Below are 20,279 nucleotides of genomic sequence, written 5' to 3'. Positions count from 1 at the left end.
TATTGGCCATCACTTGCTATCATACTCGTGATATTGAACAGCAGTGTGACTGAGAACTTTCAAATAAAAGCTGAATACGTTTACTTTAAAACTGGAGGGTCGTCACCTGCGCACGCGCGGGAATTAAGCCCCAAGCGACGATAACAACACACGAAAAAAAATGCAAAGGCTCATGGGTAGACGCTTGTTTGTAAACAATGACACGCTATGGCCATCTGACGCATGCGCAGGTGACGACTCCCTCACTTTAATGATATCCTTGATCAAGACTTGGCGACATGGCGAGTATGTTATTGCTCTAGTTCGATAACTAATAACTGATAATCAGTTTGGCACGGATTGCACTCAACGCTAAATACACACATGCCAAAAGAGCACTCTACCGAAGCTGCGAAAACTTTGGTCTGTTTACAAATTTTAAATTTACAAATGTAAATTTTACTACATTGCCATTTTTGTTTACGTAATTTTAACTTTTTTTAAAGCTGACAGGAATACGGGGTTTATTGATTTAAAAAAAACAAAGGTTCATTATTTTTTTCAACAAACTTCAGCAGTTGTCATCTCGAAATTATATAATCATTTGATTTGATAGTTCTACTGTTTAGTTAATGTATTGTATGACAATACATGTGTAGGCTGTTTTGCATACAACAAACCGATTTGCACTAAAATGGGTAAAGTGGAGTGAACAGATTTCATAACAAAGCTCTCTGTTATAAATACAATACAGTGTACATATTTTGTATTACCAAATGAATTATTTAACGTTAGCAAACATAATCACTTTTGGCCAATGACGTAATATTCAAATACAATAATTCTATGTATATATTATTGTGACTTATATTTTGTAAATGCTGAATATATAATAACAGTATTTATATTTCTTCTGAAACTTTGGAAATATATTATATAATGAATCCTAAATCTATCTGTGTATTAAACCGTAAGAACGGGGAGGGGGCTTGTTACATTATAGATTGTGTGATACTATTGATTCACAACCAATAGACATGTTGTTGTAGACATGAGTCGTCTTGTTATTTATGAGTAAATCGAAATTCTTTTGGTGGAAAAAAAAATGATTATACTCAACATCTCCCACACTGAGAAAAAAAGTGTGTTTGCAGGAAAAAACAATTTGCAATTTAATCGTTTCCCCCCAGAACCCCTCTTTCCAATTTTCAAATGGTTAACTTCCTAATGGATTTAATGATTCATTCATTCATGGTATAATATGATATGATGTAATTCCTGTAAGCAGATTGTGGTCCGTTTTTTCTGAAGGATAAAATCTTCGGAAACTGACTCCGCCAAAATGATATTGCTTCTTAGATTTTGTTTGCCTCTTTACCTGTCTGACTGTGAGTAAGATATCTCGAAAATTCTACGATTAAAGGATTTAATTGTTGAAAATAAAATTGAACAATTCGTGAAAGCTGCTAAAACCGATATGTAATATAAGTTTTTGTGGTACTTGGTAAGAGCGATATAGATATTGTTGCACTGCGAAAGAGTAATTGCATTGTTTTCAACGTCTTGTTATATTTAAATAATTTACCAAGTAGTACAATTACGAACTACAATTTTCTACATATTAGATATTGGGAGAAATTTGGGCTTGATTACCATTAAAACATAATTTCTTGCAACTAAGCTATATCGCCAGGTAACTCGAAACGTTATGGGTGATTTTTGTCATGAAATTTTAAGGAGTTGCTCTCATTAAACGACAAATCAACAACTCAAAAAAATATGAACCAATTTTCATAAAACTTATAGGAATTGTTACCCTTCAGACAAGAATAAGACGATTAAGCTTCTATTAGAGTATGACTTTTTGCAAGGATTCTTCATTACTGTTAACTAAACACGTTAAAGATGAATTGTTATGAAATATTTAGGAGAAGTTGGCCTTTAAAACAGAAGCGCGATTGTTTAGATTTTGAAGGAAATCTGGAAACGGCAGGTGTTAAAGGATTCCATTACTATTACAAGATAATTAAAGAAGGCAGTGGACGAATGGTGTGAGGGGATTTCCATAAAAAAAGGGGTCCAGTGTACTCGATTCTGTTAGAATCATGACTCGATGCCATGATGGAGACAGTAATCATTGTCGAATAATTTGTTTTCTGATTCATTAAGTGAACAAAATATTCACGAGTCAAAACTAGAAAATAATGAAATCGTTTTGCACATTAAAGACGTATATAAGATATAATAATACACCAGGCCTAGGGTGGAGATATTAGTAAGAAACAGTATTTATTTCTGTATTTATTTCCTTAAGTTCTGTATTTTTTTGTTTATGAGTAATAAAAAAACAAAAAACAAAAAAACAGTACTTTGCAGCTGTAGCAAACGTTTACTGAATTATCATATGTCACCATAGCAAACTACATTCTATAAAGACAACACATTTAATTGTTGTGACGTCACTTTCCATACATCATTGACAGTATAAATACTCATATACATAGCGACATAATCGTCCATTCATTAAAGTAAAGTACCATGGTCAATTATTTAAAATATTCATAAATTTATTTGCGAATATATCTAGAAATAACATTGAAAAAAAACCTCCAAAAAAGTGTTCATTCATTTGTTTATATTCAATATGTTTATATACAAGAATGTCACAAATATGCCAAAAAAAACCTCAAAGCACGACGGAATGAGCAGTGCTTATCCAGCCCAAGTATTGCTTTGTATGTGTTGCTATGGAATCAATATTAGCGGCATGACGGACTTTACTCACTTCACTTACATGATCTGTTAAAAACTACACTCTCACTTCATATACAAGCTTAAATTACTTCTGGATATTTCAAAAAGATTCGACAAATAATCGATTTTTTTTTGCGTGCTTACAAATCACCATTTTATAATATATCCCAATATTCTGTGGAATGACATGAATACGAACGAACACATATTGTTGCAAGCTTTAGAACTTGCTTGGAGTCATTAATCATAATGGTTCTCCCAGCTGAAGAGTGGACAAGAGGATAGCTTTAATCAAAGACTGCGTCTATTTGATACTAGGTTATGGTCTAGAATGTACGCGGTGCTGTATTTGTTGTACGCTACTCCAATAACTTGAACGCCTGGTTAGGACGCTAGTGATATCTCACCATCCATTGGAAACCAGATTTATGCAACGCGTTCGGGAAATGAAATACCCTTTATCACCTCACAATCCCCTCCAATCACACAGACGATTGGCAGTGTTTATTATGACGAGATGTTATTCAACAAATCAAATCTACAGAAATAGGTGAGAGGAGATATCACTAGCGACGCGTCTAGGCGTTCGTGTAGTGACGTATACAGTCATTTAGCATTTCAGCAAGTTTGATACTCAAGAACTCGAACTAAAGACATCCTCCTACATTTATTTTTTTGTCGAACGCATTGACATTTCCCCTTCCACAATGGAGTTCTAACGATCAGCTGATGGTACAAGACACAGGTGTACATAAACAATATTATATTATCAGCATACAAGTCAAATTAAATGAACGTTTGACGCTATTTGAAGACATTATAAAAACAGTTTGTGCATATTGAAATACAAGGTAGGATAGCGGTCAACGAAAACGTAGGCCTTTATTTATTCATTCATCACGTTATATTCGTCGTATTTTGGTTCATGTAGGCGTATGGAGATATTCACGAGGCGTATATAGTTACGCGTGTAAGGTGCATCGTCTCCTACAATGAATTGCACGTAACCGTTACAGATCTAGAGTATCGGTGCCTGACACAAACTGGTCACATCACCTGTCACAACAACTAGTCCCAAATGGCGACACTGACAATTCAACATTTCTGCGGAATTCCTCGGTGGGTAACCACATCCACATGGGCTAGTGACTGCGTCGAGGACACGGGTTGGAGGCCTGTAGTTCGAATTTATGTTGGAAGCAATTACTTGCTAACATTGTCTGCGTAATAAGTCAGTATCATAGTCTGACTTCTCCCGCATCTTCTGGTCTCAAGGTGTTTCCTCGGTAGAAATGCCTACTTCCCCTTGTTATTTCCACATCTACTAAACAGGTTTAGAAATGAGAAGGGATTCAATTACTTGCAAATATTGTGGTCATATTGCATCAATATTGTTTATTATTATTATACATCTGTCGTCGTAACGCCATAAGTTACAGCGTGCCGTAATTTTGCGGTTTTGCACTGGGTATTTGCATCCTATCATATTAGGAAATGCGAATTCCAAATATGGAACGATTACGCGCGTAAGCGTCCTCTAATAATAAAAACAAACATGGCTGCCACCAGGGTTTGGCAGGAACCCACACAAAGAAGTTCGCGAAATCTGTTCTAAACCTTTTGGATTTCGTCATTCCCATGATGTATCATTGGAAGGAAAAGATGTATAATAATTAGGTTAATATGATGATACCGCAAAGTATGTACTCAGACAGTACGCGGTCGCATCGACCTCCACTGCGGGTCGGTCGAAACTCCCGCTGTACTGTCTTCGTGCATACTTTGCGGCATCCTCGTAGTAACCTCTCAATATAATCTTGTAACTTGCAGAATAATAATAATAATAATAATAATAATAATAACTTTATTTAATTAAGCGCAACAATTCCAACATATGAAGATCAAAGGCGCTGATACAATAAACAATCAGTCAAATATTAAAAGCACATTTAAATAAGTGCGTTTTCAGTCTGGATTTAAAAATGTGATAATGATGGTTATGTGTACATAAATTATAGTGCCATTAATGGTGTCAAATTACTAGGTCGCTTGGTGGCGCCCTTTATGCATTGACCGCATTTTGGCGAGCAGGACTTTTACAGTCACGGTCTGTATCATATATTACATTACATAGACTACGGATTATCGTGTTTGTCCTTTCATGTTCAGCTAACCTTATCATGTAACCGATTACGCTGCCTGGTATCCTTAAATTTGCATTTTGTGAAGATACGTATGATGTTTATGAGACGATGTGCGAATGACAGAATAATGATGATGAATGGTCCAGGTTTACTCTTTTTCCGGCAAAAAATAAATAACAATTGAATTATGTAAATAACAAATTAAACGTAAAGCCGAAACAAACATCAGCATGCAAACTCGCTGACTATTGTCGATATATCAATGTTTAGAACATATTAATATTTGTGCATAATTATACACTAATATATGTCAATCCGAGAACCATTCATAACATGACAGTATGTAAATGTAATGATGACCCATAACCATTCAGCGCTGTTCGCCAGATAACTGGCAACTTATCTGTCGCACACACCAAATGAAAGGCATGCGTGTTGCCATGTAATCTAACAAAGATCCACTGGATAATAATTAGCAAGACTGGGCAAGAGGAATATTTTCAGGTCAATTTAAAAAAAGGGCGCCACCATTGAAAAATTGAGCAAGTTATGAACTCAGGAAAAATCATGGATAGAAAAGCTTAGGGAAACAGACCATAGACGCCAATGGTCGCCGAAATCTCGAGAACGAGAAACCACGTGACTAGTTGCGTTGTTCGGTCGCCCGACGAGATCTTGGCCGGCGGCCATTTGCGTATGAGGTGTATTTGGCAGACAGTGGATGAACATGAATGTAACTCTTCCCACAATGCATCACATCGAATACTGTAAAACATATTCAAATAGCTACATGCCATTTTGGCATAAATGCAGAAATTAAGAATCTTAATATAGCTGACGTGTCAACAATCTCATTGCGAGAATATATATTTTTTTAAATTTGTTACTTTTTGAAATAGCAAAATTGCAGATTAGCTGATTTAGCGGCTAAACTAACATGCTCGCTAAAAAACATGTTTTACAGTACACTCTAAATAAACCGCTACAAATAGTTTATACGTCACGCATTTTTACCATTAGAGAACAAGTAACAGGTGCTCATTTGACGCATGCGCAGTGTTCATAGAAAGTTGCATTTCGGCTAGAGGCCCGGGCTTTAGATATTATTATTCCCTGATTTTGATTTCGGTATTATATTTGGGTGTCACGAATTGGCCATACATGTGCCTCCATCACTCCGTACGTCATTTATTTATTGTCTCGTTCTCTCCACGGTATTTATTTTAAATGAAATATAAACACGAAATCTTCTCCACAATGTGTCCAGTTGTTATAATTATTTTATTTCATTAATATGTTCAAAATGTTTTGAATCTGTTAATTGGAATGTTAATTAAAGTTGATATTCACCATCAACATTGTTCTTTATTAGATACCTTGTACCCTTAAACTTTCTTTACTTGTCGATTTTATTAAGTACAGATAATAACTGTTGGATTTGTCCGAAAGCTGCAAAATGTACCATTGCTTGATGGTTATGGAAGCTGATATCTGAAAGCATTGTTCTGAAGGATGTTTTCAGTCATAATGTAGTGTATACATAAAATAACAAAGACATGGATTGAATTATATACGGTCAAATAGGTAACACATCTAGAAAGTATATGTAATTCTGTTGTTTTCTTCAGAGAATCATCGATGAAATGGTGAAAGTAAAACGGAATATATCAGCATTGTAAAATTTATGCGAATAAACGAAAAAGGAAACGACATAAAACTGATATGTCCTATAAACGCGAATTTAAAATACTAAGTGAATAGTAAGTACTTTATTAGTATTAGTATTATCGTTAAATTCAAGTTAATCAGGCTTTGAATTGCATTGCGGGAAATGTTACGAATTTTGCAATCATACCCACTATACATAACCAGTGGGGGCGTCTGTTTATTGACATTGTTGGTCGAGTCTGGTCTGGTCATTGACAGCGTGGTTGTACATGTGCGAAGTGCTGGCAACGTAACAAATTAGGGTAAAATAGGGAGAGAATTGATATTGAAACGGGTATACTTAACTGTAACCATAGTTACGTATTAGAGCATGCTCTTACTTTCTGTACAAGTTGCCCCTGATGACGTATTGCAGGATGAACTTGGCCTTGCCTGAGGCGTTTTCCTCTTGTTTGTCAGCATCTTTGACTGGGGTTTATTTCGTTCGGGTCGGAAAACAACTATGTAGACTTTTGGTGAAAAAAGACACGCTAATACAACAAAGCCACTCAGACTGATGGCAAATGATGTTGTTGTTATTCGAACTTGTATGTTATTGGCTGTGGTAAGGTAAATAGGTATAAACGCTAGCCATATGATACACGTAGTGTACATAGTGAAGCCAATAAACTTGGCTTCGTTAAATGCTTCCGGGATTTTACGAGTTTTTATGGCGTATAGAGTACAAAGAACCATCAGAAATATTGGATAAGCAAGTCCGAGCATATACGAAGTGTCCACTGTGGCTCGGCAGACAAGTTGCGCTTCATCCCTCGTTGGGTAGTGACGTATAGCTTTCGGAGGTGACGCTACAATGAACGCTGACGATATGACCACCTGTATACTAACCAGCACGGCAGTGAAAACCAACTGCGATTGCGGACTAATATAGCTCGGTCTCTTCGCTGAGGTTTTCCCGCTGTTGAAAATTCTCGCGATTCGGTTTGTTTTAATCATGAGCGCAGCGTAACAGGTGGCAAAGGCGATGCCGATCATGAATTTCTGAGCACCGCAGATAATGTCATTTGGTTTGGTGATCATCAGAAACGTCATGCAGAAACAGAGGAATACGCCGAGTAATAGTACGTAGCTTAGTTCGCGCCCGGATGCTTTCACCACGGGTGTGTCGTTATACCTGATGAATAATACTACCGTGGCAGTAGTCAGCATAATGCCGATGGTTGCGAAGGCTATCGAAGATATAGCCCATACACTGCTGTATTCCATGTGCACAGCCTCGATCTCAAAACATCCTGTTAGAGTCTCGTTGGGCAGGGTTCCGTCAGGACACTCTGCGCATGTCAGATCGTCTTCAAGATAAGCATATTTTCCACACGGCACACAAACCCAACAACATTTTTCCCCTTCTATCATTGACATTTTTTCTCCTGGACCGCAAGGTAGACTGCATATAGACTGGGGATAGTCGGGTTCCTCCAAACGATACTGTAAGACAGACAGGTCCAGTTCAAGAGTGTGGTCTGCATACTGACCTGCATCCACATAACCGTATTTGCCTGGTTGCTTTTGCTGGTAGTTCATTATTTTATACCTAGCCGGGCCATCTCCTCCTTTCATAAACTCAAAGGTGTCACCAGTAATTCCTGAAAAATTAATAATAACAATTACGTAATCCAGGTGTACTAAAAACAAGAAAACACTCAAGATTTTATAATATTTGGCAATATTATTCAAATATGCCATATAAAAGAAAAATAGGAACGGTACTTTGCTCGTGATTTAAATATAGTGTGAAGATCTTGTTTCCCTCTCTGTTACTCTCCGTTTGTCTGCATAGAGTGCAACACATTGCGCTGTTCAAATGTTTAATACAAAGGCGGACCCAGGATCGTAAGCACAGTGAAGGGCAACTCACAAATCGCTGACGTCACATGTTTGTGTGTACGCACCTAAGACGAAAATGGTTTTGGTCAACCAGGAACTATGGTTTAATTGACGACATCGAAAAGAGGCTAGACTTATATATATGCAAATACATTAACGTTTTGAGGTAACCAGCAAATGCTCATCTGGTATTATTGTTTTGTTGTTTTCTGCAGAGTAGTATTAGTAGCTGGCGTGGTAATATGATAAAATCAGTCATCTTGAATCCTCGTCGAACACAAACACATAATGTTAGATGCAATTTGTCAGACTCTCAATCGAAACAATCAACTTATAATTAGGTAATTTTAATTCGGCGTTATGATAAACGCATTCCGTTCATGCGAGATCCCGCGTTATGCGTGAAATCGAACGTAAAAACAGGACAAACAAAGGTCATAGCGTCGTCGTGGCGACAAATTAAACATCGCGTCGGATTCGACAAACGCAAAAGTATTTTGGGATATATTTCCATGCTTAATAATGTGCTGTACACATTTGATGATAGGCAATTTCGATGGAGTAAGGGTATTCAAACCCAATACCCCCCTGACAAAGATCGGCTATTCGATGCGAGCTACGAAATAAAGAAATTCGAGTTCAAAATCAAATCATTTGAGTTTTGCGGCAGACGTTCGACGCGCGTTCTTCATGCAACTCGCGAGATTGAAACCGAAATTGTCACCAGCCAATCAACGTTGTTGAGCGACAATTTCTTTTTTTTTCAAATACGCACAAGTGTTCAGGTTTGTAGGTAATAAGATATTCACATGCGAGATATTTGTTCACAAAAGAATGCCGAATCTGGCCGAAGAACTCCGAATCTGACCGATGAATGCCGAATTTGGTAGAATTTCGTTAGCGGATGGATTTAAAAAATGACTTCCTGTATTGATAACAACGAAAAAGGTTCGCCAAATGTCATAATTTGCAGAAAACCCTCCCACACAAATCAAAGCACAACTTAGAACGCATGCGACTAGTTCTACGTTCAATAGTAACAAAGCGTTACATGCACTGGCAGTTAGTAATCAAAACGATATAAATATTAAAAAGCAAATAATTACAGTGAATTGCATAAAGGCATGAATGTTTTTATATAAAATATCAATAAATGTTTTTTAAATTTCAAATGTTAATTGAAGACAACTTGACCATTCATCACGTGGCACTACAGTAAGAATGGACCAATGATTGAAATCCGCAAAGAATCATGGGTAATGGGCGTCAATGGAAGGACATTCTTTGGATTCGAATGAAGCAGAAGGGTCGTCCAGGGTAAATGTGTTATATCTTATAAATTGTCATTAAAACATTAATGCCTTTATTCATTTTACTGTACTCAAATTAGATTTCGAATATCTCCCAGTCTAAGAATTAATATAATCATATCAACAACAGTAGAGTGGAAAAAATGATTTTAGTTCTCTTAGTATGTATCTTGAGAATTTGGGAGAAAATTACTTTGAAGGGAAATGATTTGCAATATAACGCACTACAATCTCAAACGGCGAACCCAAAGGACCATACACACAAGAAGCCTGAGCTTTCATCAATTTAAATTGAGCGCTTGTCGTATGACCTTTGACCTACGTCTACCCGTTGTCACGTGATGTATCAAACGTCACTTCACGATGCTGAAGATGATTTTGTGGACACCAAAAGATTCTTAAAGCTGACTCTGAAGGTAACTTTGAGCTCTGACTAACGAAGTCTTTAGAAAGGTTTTTGCTTTGCGTTTCATATCTTGTATTTTGTTTGGGGTGAATTCAAGATGTCTGCCCCGGATGTCTGCCTAACACGATATCGGCAAATTCGCTGTTTCTATGACATTACCATTTGTTGACTGTGGATTTCTGATACTTTGACGCAACATTCGAATCACTATGATGTATCGATCGCTTGTAAGTGCGCCCGCCGATGTACATCGTATCCGACCATCGCGGAGTCTCGTATGATCGCTAACCGAAGTGTGGGTTTGCCCCGGAAACACAAACATTTTAAGGCGAGGTATTCGTCACCTGCGCATGCGTCAGATGGCCATAGCATGCCATTGTAAGTAAGTCATTCTTTATTGCTATCGTATCCCATTTGAGATCTTGACATAAAATACAATAAAGTCAAAAACATGTAATAATAAAAAAAAATGAAAATTAAAAGGAAATACTAAAAATACTGTAAATGAATTGTTTACAAACAAGAGTCTACCCATGAGCCTTTGCGTTTTTAGCGTGTGTTGTTATCGTCGCTTGAGACTCAATTGCAGGTGACGACCCTCCCGCTTTAAACCTAACCCTAACCCGATTTGTGTACCCTAAATTTGGCGGTTTTAAATGTTTCCGAGGTTTCCGTGACTACTTTCCTGTCACAGAAGAACGTGATTTGCTCCTCAGTCACTTGGTCAGAAGACTGCGATAAAGACTTGTTGTTTTTGACATTGTTAAACTTTTTCGTTTTTTTGGGGGGGGGGGGGCGGGGGCGGAACCCTGAAAAAGTATTTTTACCAAGTAAAATCATATTTATGAGTTGTTGAACACACTACATAGTTTGTAATTTCATCCAGCTTCTTTCAGTCATAATTCAAGACAAATAAAAGGCAAAAATATAAAGAATATAGCAAATTATCTTTTTTCTGCAATATTCTTGTGTAATATGAAAATTATTCATGGGTGTATATGGAATACATTTCGTTATGATTTATTCTTAATAAAAAACATCGTTAATTATATTTTTCAGGTTTTTTTTCTCTATAAAAAAGGAAAGAATTCCACAATGTCAAAAACGGTAAGTGTTTCAGATGTGGTTGGAGGCGATGTGCACAGGACATCGGGAATCAATTGATTGCAACCACATCCGATTTTAATCAGACTCGGAACTATATATATATTGCGCCACCTACGACGCGTTGGATGCTTGCACTAAGTAACTACGATTGCAAACTATTCTATAGTAAGCATTCACAACAGTAATACTTCCATGCTTTTATTTGGTTACGCCTTTACTTTACTACGAACCGAACAATACACGTGTCATGCATTTGAAACAAGCCCACATGCACTCACACGTTGACTCAATATGGGGGGGGGGGTTAACATGGCATCATGCTCAACATTGTTATGACGTAGTACAATATGGTAATTTTATTACCATAACGAAATTGAAGCATAATGGTTACGAGGACGCAGACAAACACAGATGGAGCAAAAAGAGAAATAAAAGACCATAAAATGCACGAAAGAAAGATGCTCTGGACAATTACCCCGACCAAACAGCTTACCACTGAAGGACACCTTCCGTAAGTACTCCAATAGTTCATTGCCTTTTATTGGTTGCATTTTTTTGCAAAGCCCTAAACCGCCGCATTTATCGGCGTGCATGTCCTTAAGAGCGTACGCGAACGCCAACACAGCGTCCGCTACGAACTGTAGCTGCCCGTCCTGTTCGTAGTCTTTCCCCTTTTGCAACTTCTCGTCACCGGTGCATTCTTTGCCTCTAAAGCCAACATTATTCGGTGTTATTGTTGAGTTTGGAAGCATGCATTTGAAATGCGTTTCCCAGAACTCTTGGAACCACGGATTGCGTTCGTTGTCGTTTGGATCTAGGCCTAGGAAATAGTCGTCGAAACCTGAAACAACATTAATATGGAATATGTAAAAGATATTTGAAGTACAGTTGAATAAATATAGTTTAAACGAATAAATGTTTCTAGCGTTTTTACGAATTGGTTGTTAACCAAAAGAGCGCCAATATACATGTACTGTTAAAAGAATAGGCTATTTGTGGACTTCCGGGTCACGTGGTATTTTCGTCCGGGTAAGTCATACACTTTGCCATCTTACCCAGTCTTCTTCGTCACGGTAGCTAGTCTAATCACTGAAATATACCTCTAAATATATATCCAATATATAGTTTTAATTACAGGAAAGCCTTTTCAATTTTGAAACACCGTGATATACTGCTCTTGGCTCGATCTTTTTTTCCCCAACAACCGACGACCTTATCAGTCAAGAACAATCTTCAAACGCGCTTACTGGCGTAAACGAACCCTTGACACTCCTACCTTGAATTGGTTCTGCTAATGGTTGAACCGTAATAGCGCCCTCTAGTATACTCTCTTTGCCTTGTTCTGCGGGCAGTTGTCTATTACTCCATCCATCACTTCCCACCCATACAAAGTGTCCAGGACCTTTCATTTTCTTGGCTGCTCCCATGAGGCCAGCAGCATCCTGCTCCGATCCATACACTATGACAACTTGAATAAACAAAACAACAACATAACGTTATTATAAGAACCCAGTTGGATATAACATGCTCAGCGTTGACAGTGCCCTCAGTGTTCCAAAAATGTGTAATATTTTAATTCAAAAATAATAATTTTTAATCTGTATTGTACGGTAAATATAAAGACATAATTATTGGTATCCGCTTACACGTCATCAGATATTTGCAGATTTATTCAATTACACTTTGATTTGCATTAATACGGTTATCATGCTTACATGACCAAATCGCCAATAACAATTTTATTTAATCTATTGACATTTGTGTGTCAATATATAAATATTTTTTTTATATATTTTTTTTTTATTTTGAAATTATTAAATGAATGAAAAAAATGTGTACGTATGATAAAACAGAGAATCTACAAGTCTCCGAGAGCTGTTAAAGGCGTGGTTGAGGATCTAGAACCACTGATCTCGCGAGTTCAAGTCAGTTCTTAGAGAATAAAAACAGGGCGAACGCTAACAGCACGGTGTATGTGGGTGACATGCATTGTCTAAGCTAGTCGCCTGTCATGAAAATCGAAAGAAGACGTCCAGGATATACACCGGATTAACTTGGCAAAATCAATACTTGGAGATGAACATCTGTTTGCAGCCGCTGTTTGTCGGTGCGTCAGCGATCTATTTTTGATCCAACCGATAAATTGAGCTTTCCATGCTCGTTCAGTCAACTGTATTGACAGTGAGTTTGAGAGTGCCTGACTTGCAGTGGCTCTGTATCGGCGACTGACAGCATAAACGTTCATATTTGATCAGACTTACGCACACTGCCACGACACGTTTTTTTTTATATTATTTTTAATATTATATACGTGGTCTGGGCAACGCTAGTATCTCGTTTTATCGTACGATAGCGCGATATACAATGATTTAATCATGTCATAACACAATTTTGACGCAAATCTGCTTTTTCTAGCAAATCACAATGCTGCAAAAATATACGTCAGTGACAAATTAGTTGGTGACATTTTCAAAGACATTTTGTTTGTTAAGAAGTGAGTGACATTTAGGCTAAGATTTATATAATGCAGCGGGGAAGTAAAATTATGACCAAAAGAGTTTGGGTAACTAGGTATTTTGAAAACGTACTCCATTTTTAGAGATTTCACGTCTAAGCTTTTTGTTAAAATGGATGAGTATTTCAACAGAAATAATCTAATACCGTCTGTTTATATATAATTTCACTTTGCTCGACCTTCACATTTCGCTCCTTAAATATTGAATGGCCACCATGGTGTTTAATTGCAAGCACTTCAAATGCCTATCCAGTTATAATAAAATTAAAATTAAACCACTGCAATATTATTTCGAATACAGTTTAGAATATACACAACTATAAATTAAGGCCGCATTTAGGTTCGCTTTAAACAAAAATAATCTTGCTATTTAATTTCAGAAAAATGCCTAATAACAATATGTTTTCACAAACAAAAAAAAAAAAAAAAAATACCAACGGAGCATTAAGTAAACCACTATTATATAATAATAAAATGAATGAATGGTATAATTGTTAAATAAAGTGACGAAATATAGGACTACCAGTCAAGTTATTTTAATAAAATCACAACTTTTTGTATGTAAAGGGCGCCATAGTGACCAGTCTCCACGGTAACCAGTCGCTGTATCACTGCTCAATGTATATATATTGTGTGTATATTTTGTAACACTGGGACAGCTATATAATGATATCGGACCTCAATTATACTTGAGCAGAAATGACGTTTTTTATCATTTTATTTTAGTGAGGGCTCTGTGCCATCTAGACAGAGAGTAATATATCTCGTGTACAACAAACTGTTGTTACGATATACATCGTGTATAGATTTTGATTGGTTTTAGTGCATGTATATTTTAAAGATTTCTATTCCCATTGCTGTAATTTCCTTCAACGGTTGAGGGAAATTGGCACCGGGTCACGCCTTTACTGGCTTGACACGGATCAAGACATACAACGGTTACTTAAAAGCAAAGCTACCTTTGGGGAAAATGTGGTGAAACATTTTGATAACCTAATTTTTTAATGTTACATTATTAATCATGCTTCTAAAAATATCTTTGGCAAATATACAGCATTATTTCTCGTCGTGAGAGTGAAAGTAGATTACAATCTCAAGGGCTTTAGTCATTTCAAACAATTTATAGTTTCCTATCGTACCTGAACCAGAACACATAGAAAGCTTAACATTGGACACCTTGATATCATCCCCAACATGTTAGAAATATGTTTTCATTTTCACTATTTTTTTTCAATTTCTTAAGGGCTTAAAATAAATTAAAAAATAATTATCTACAAACTTATGCATGTTTATTTTGTGAAATATAACAAAGATGACTTCTTGGTTTTATTAACTTAGTCGCATTAATTTTATAATTACATATATCCTCAAAGTCAGTTCTTGATTCTTTCAAAATAAGTGCACCAAATTAATGTCATATTAATATACATTCTAATTATTTGTTAAGATTCGATAATTCACGAATATTTTTTATAACCGTACTAGTAATCGTTTTTTTTTTAATTAAGTGTGGTTGCTAATAAAACCGGTAAAGACCCAGTTTTTAAATATTTATTATCACGTGCAGAGGAAAACTATATAGAGATTTCTTGAACAGTTTTTTTTAATCAGAAACAAGACACTTCGCGATGAGCGTCTTTTGCGGTCAATAATATTTACGAACATTTTTGTTCACTATTGGCGATCCGTTCTGCTAGGATTGCCCTTAAAATCAATTTTGTGTTTCTGAGTGTGTGGTTTCCGGTGTTTTCACGTATTAATTCTTCTGTGATTGTTTTGGCTTGGCCTATTTCCCTCAAACTTGACAGGCAGGTTACACCATCACCCTAGTTATTAGGTAAAATCTGAAGAAAAATATTGGCCTATCGTTGCCATAGTAACAGCCAAAAAACTGGATAGCTTCGTGCTAAATGAATCTCCTCCTACAAATTTAGGATAAAACTCTTCAGACATAGCTCATTCTACTGAGCTTGAGTGTGGGCACTAAGTTACTATTTGAATTTTTGATATATGTTTTCATTACCGACAAATTTGACTCTTCTGTGATTTTTTTTTGGCTGGGCCGTTTGGTTCAAACTTGGCGGGCAAGTCACACCTTCACTTTAGTTAGGTTGTAAAATCTGAAAACAAATTTTCGCGCACCGCTGCCATAGCAACAGCCAAAAACTGATTTTTGAATACTTTCGCCCCAAATTTATTACCTCCTACCATTCTTTATATTATTATAAATAGCAGTGTTTATATGATCATGTTTTTGTTTTTTTATTTTGGCTACGTTGCGCACTGGTAAGAGATCACCGGCGCCAACATTGTTACACTCTATCAACGTAATCCCAACGCAACTTTGAACTATGAATGAACTGTAAATGCTGCCTTCAATCATGGAGTTTTTTGCCTCTATGTTTCAATCTAGAATATACTATCGCAAAACGGTTGGAAATAATAAATTTAACAGCAGAATACGTCCTAGCAATAAAATAAAGTGACTTCTAAAGACTGAACGTTTTTTTGCGAACCTTGTATACGGGGCCCGGTTTTAGTTATAAACCGACGTTAGCTGCACGTTCATGTCCTACCATGGCAACAGCCGAAAACATGATACTTGTTTTTGAGCGGAGCGGATGCCAACCAGCCTACCGGCTTGTTTTATAAACTGGCTTGGTAATTCCCACCACCAATAGTAGACCATGTCACAGCATTTCAAGTACTTTTCCAACAAATCCAAAATCACTCGATAATTTTGTTTACTTTACATTTGTACTATGATTACATTTTAAGTTTTGATAATTGTATGGATACATGTACACTCACAAAAATACACCCAAAACAAGTGAATTTAGTATATAGCCTTGACAAAAAAAGCATAATTTTTCTTGTCTTAATATTGCATTTTTTTTTCTATCTGTGTAACTTCATGTGGATTGTGGGGTTATGATTCGTGACGGGGTTATATCCAAAATAAGTAAGAAATGCCAGGCTATGCAAACAAATCAATCACAGGAAACGAATACGTAAGTAATAAACGCGTAAAAGTAGTTTATTACATCAATACAGTATATCCACTGATACACCGGAGAATTTACCATAAAGAGCTATGTAAACAAATGTTGAACACAACAACGCGGTAAAGACTAGCGCTAAAACACTTGCGCGTCCTATTTATAGGCTCGGTGGGATTCTGAACCCTAGGCGGGAATGTCCCTCATTGGTCGAAAGTTACCATTATAGAAATGCGTAATAAAGTGGTGTTTTCTATCACGTTCGCACTTGTGTCACCAACATTTCTATTTATAGACGTGGTTTAAGACAAAAATGGTGCATGTAATCAAATATATAAAAGTACTCAAACACAGTATCTAAGAAACTTCGATAATACAATAATCAGTGTTTTCAATAATAACGATCAAATGCTTAACACGACATGGATATCCTGATGAGATTTAAAGTTCAGTTCACAACTAACGGTTTTGCAATATTAGAGGCTGTGAACTTGTCCATGGAGGCTGCAAATTATTAAATATTGTATTCACTGACATTTATTTTGTATTTACATTTGCAATGAGTTCCACAGTATCTTTTTCTTACTGGTGTTTCTACAGTCACTGTGTAGTGTTTTTGTTTTGTCGATTGTTGTCAGTTGTTTGTTTTGTGTTCTTGGAATTTTGTACAAAAATCAACAGCGGTTAGATAGGTATGTTATTTCCATTATGCAGTATATCGTAGACAGTACTTGTATACTTTGTTATCCAGCATAAATATCAGATTGTTCGGAAGCATGAAATTGTAACGTAAATTTCGTTCATTAATGTTGTAAGATGGCGCTTTCTCCGGGGCCTTCAGAGTCCCACTGGCATGTTGACTATGTTCCGACCCGTTTACTTACTTGTTGTCAGTGTCTGAGTGGTATATACGTATACATGTATACAAAATACGACCAAGTGAACGTCAGAATATCAAAAAAACAGAAACCTAAAAATCAGTTGCCCATGCCAAGAGAGCCGCAGAACCAAAACAATCTGTCAGCCGTCGCCGTCCACAGCAGCGATATGATTTTACACATCGAAATTGAGAATCGCAGGTGTAGACAATATGCATAGAAATGAACACTAAATACATCTATCCCGGCCAGCAATCGAATCATCAATCATCATGAGTGACGTAACTGGCATTTCCATCTATTTGCTTCTATTCCCACTATCCTAAAACGCTCAAGTGAATGTTGTCAAATTCGCGAGTGTGCGTATTTTCGTACAGTGGCGTAAACATTGCTACAATCAAAGACGCGCTGAACAGAAAGTCAATTCTGGGCTAGTACCATTGTCAAATTCTGGGGAGTACAGGACTATTTATATGGGAGACGTTACAATAAGGAACTATTAAAATTGTTTGATTTGCATATCAAAATCCTTTATTGGAACAGAGCATGTTCTATATTTACCAAAAAACAAAGTTATTATGTTTCTAGACACACAACAGACTGGAAACAATAGAAACCGTCCGATCCGAGCGACCTGCGTTCTTGAAAATCGAGTCTTATCGCCCTTGCGTTTGCGAGCAAAAAAATGTTTAGGCCAAAAACGACGATTTTCGCCCAATCTTCTATGAATTTTTCATAATTCAGCTAATTCAGTCCAGCGGTTAGATAGAGTATTTATTAGAGACGCCCAGAGAACCAAAATTTGGGACGTGAATCGCTCCGGCGACGAAAAATCTGCGAAAACAGCCAAGGGGGTGAGGGACTGCATTTCAAAAACATATTTTATGTATAGGGTATATAATAACGCGTCATGAGATCAAGACAACAATCGGTGTTTTAACGTAGTATGTGCGCTAGTTCGAATCGAGTTGTTTATTGTATCTGACGTCACGCGTCCTTGCATATATAATAATAATATACCGGGACATTGATAGCTATTTCTGAATATCCAAAGATAAGGTTATCTCAAACATATAGTGGATATTGATAGCCAATATTCTATCAATATCACCGATATCATTCTACTGTATATGTATAAGCGTAGAAATTAATGCAACTATCACATGTTCATTTCCCCCGTGGGCACATTAAAGTAATACCCACACAGTACTGACATCGTTTGGTGTATGCTCATGTTGAACTGTTGCACATACGCAATCCTTTAATTTGCTGATATTTTTGGTTCGTTTCGAATTCATACCCTTCCCCAAATGTGCTAAATTCCCCCACCTAACGGACATTGTTAACGTGCAAATAATAAGTCGTTCGTTTAGACACTTAAAGCCAAACCTTGCGTGTTGATTTGAGATTTGTGACATCTCGGTCATATGGGCGGGCGCCATGGTAACTCGCTCAACTACAATTTCGATATTAAATACATAACCTGGCAACTTGCATATCTTGCATATGTGTGTTGGTGGCTTGATAGATACGTATTTGTACATACGGCATCAAACTAATGAAATATAATTAAACTGTGTTCTATAAAAACTGTACATGTGTGAAGGAGACATCGAAACAAGAAATGGGTTTCTTGCATACCTTAGCTCCTCAGACAGCATTGTAAAACACTAAATTGTCCTTGTATTTATGCTAATGGAGAAAGTACTCCCGAATTCAATTAAACGTTATCTGTTTCAGACAACTATCCCAATTCCGTTGGTATTACAGAGAGCGTGGAGAATAAATACATACATGAACGTATGGTGATAATACAATACTCACATACGTTCCGCCCAATTCCTCTCTCATGGGCAGAAAAAAACAAATCAATGTTACTATGGAAACGGGAAGCGTCAGAAACATGCAGATTGTCTCTGTTGGTCTATATTTTGACGCGTAATCAACAGGGACTGCAACGTGTTTCCTTGATATAACCAGATTGGAAAACTGGTAAATAATTAATTGCCATATTTATTCCGTGCATATCAGAGATAAGGGGAAAGATACCTGAGGCCAATGCTGTCTCATCCCGACGCCATATCCATATCAATGTAATGTGAGGTTTCAATCATTTGACTGTTTATCACTAATACATTTGTTTCTCATTGCGATGTTTGCACAATTTGATGAACTATTATTGACCATACAGGTTTTAGGCGAGTTTTATCAAGTAATTATGGTGAAAGTGTTTCTTCGCATCAAATGCAAGGGGGATTACAGTGGTCTTAGTGTATGTGGGCGTATTTTGTATTCGGAAAATGTAGTGCAATGAAACATTTGACAAATACATTTAAACCCAAACTTTGATAAATAACGCCCGATGGGACTAGGACTCCGAATGCGTATACTATATTAACAGTGATTTAGGTACTACACGGTAAAGCATATATATTAGCAATATTCTCACCCACAGGGAAATGGCTAATGAAAATAAAAGGGATAGTCAAAAAGGAAAAGTTTCAATTGAGACTAATGTTCAAGTTATTAGCGTTAGAACATACCCCACTATGATTTGCATAATATGCTAATGACTATGACTCGAATGAACAACTCTTAAATGTTACACACTCCTCGTGAGAACATATTCGAATTT

The 20,279-nt window shown here is 36.6% G+C and overlaps 1 protein-coding gene across 1 annotated transcript in view; it reads right to left on the bottom strand.

Annotated features, from left to right (window-relative positions):
- Positions 1-2,525: 2,525 nt before the first annotated feature.
- LOC102810020 (metabotropic glutamate receptor 8-like) overlaps positions 2,526-20,279 on the bottom strand; it is a 48,214-nt gene continuing 30,460 nt past the window's right edge. Inside the window, exons 3-6 of the mRNA XM_085508554.1 lie at positions 12,529-12,720; positions 11,746-12,093; positions 6,891-8,188; positions 2,526-4,054 (exon numbers count right to left, since the gene is read on the bottom strand). Of these exons, the coding sequence (XP_085364680.1) occupies positions 6,909-8,188; positions 11,746-12,093; positions 12,529-12,720 (1,820 nt within the window). The 3' untranslated portion in view covers positions 2,526-4,054; positions 6,891-6,908. The remainder of the gene's footprint in view (positions 4,055-6,890; positions 8,189-11,745; positions 12,094-12,528; positions 12,721-20,279) is intronic.

Source organism: Saccoglossus kowalevskii, chromosome 15 (genome assembly GCF_978046115.1).
Source record: "Saccoglossus kowalevskii chromosome 15, keSacKowa6.1, whole genome shotgun sequence".
NCBI classification, from domain to species: Eukaryota; Metazoa; Hemichordata; class Enteropneusta; family Harrimaniidae; genus Saccoglossus; species Saccoglossus kowalevskii.
This window is presented reverse-complemented; position numbering and strand designations above follow the sequence as displayed.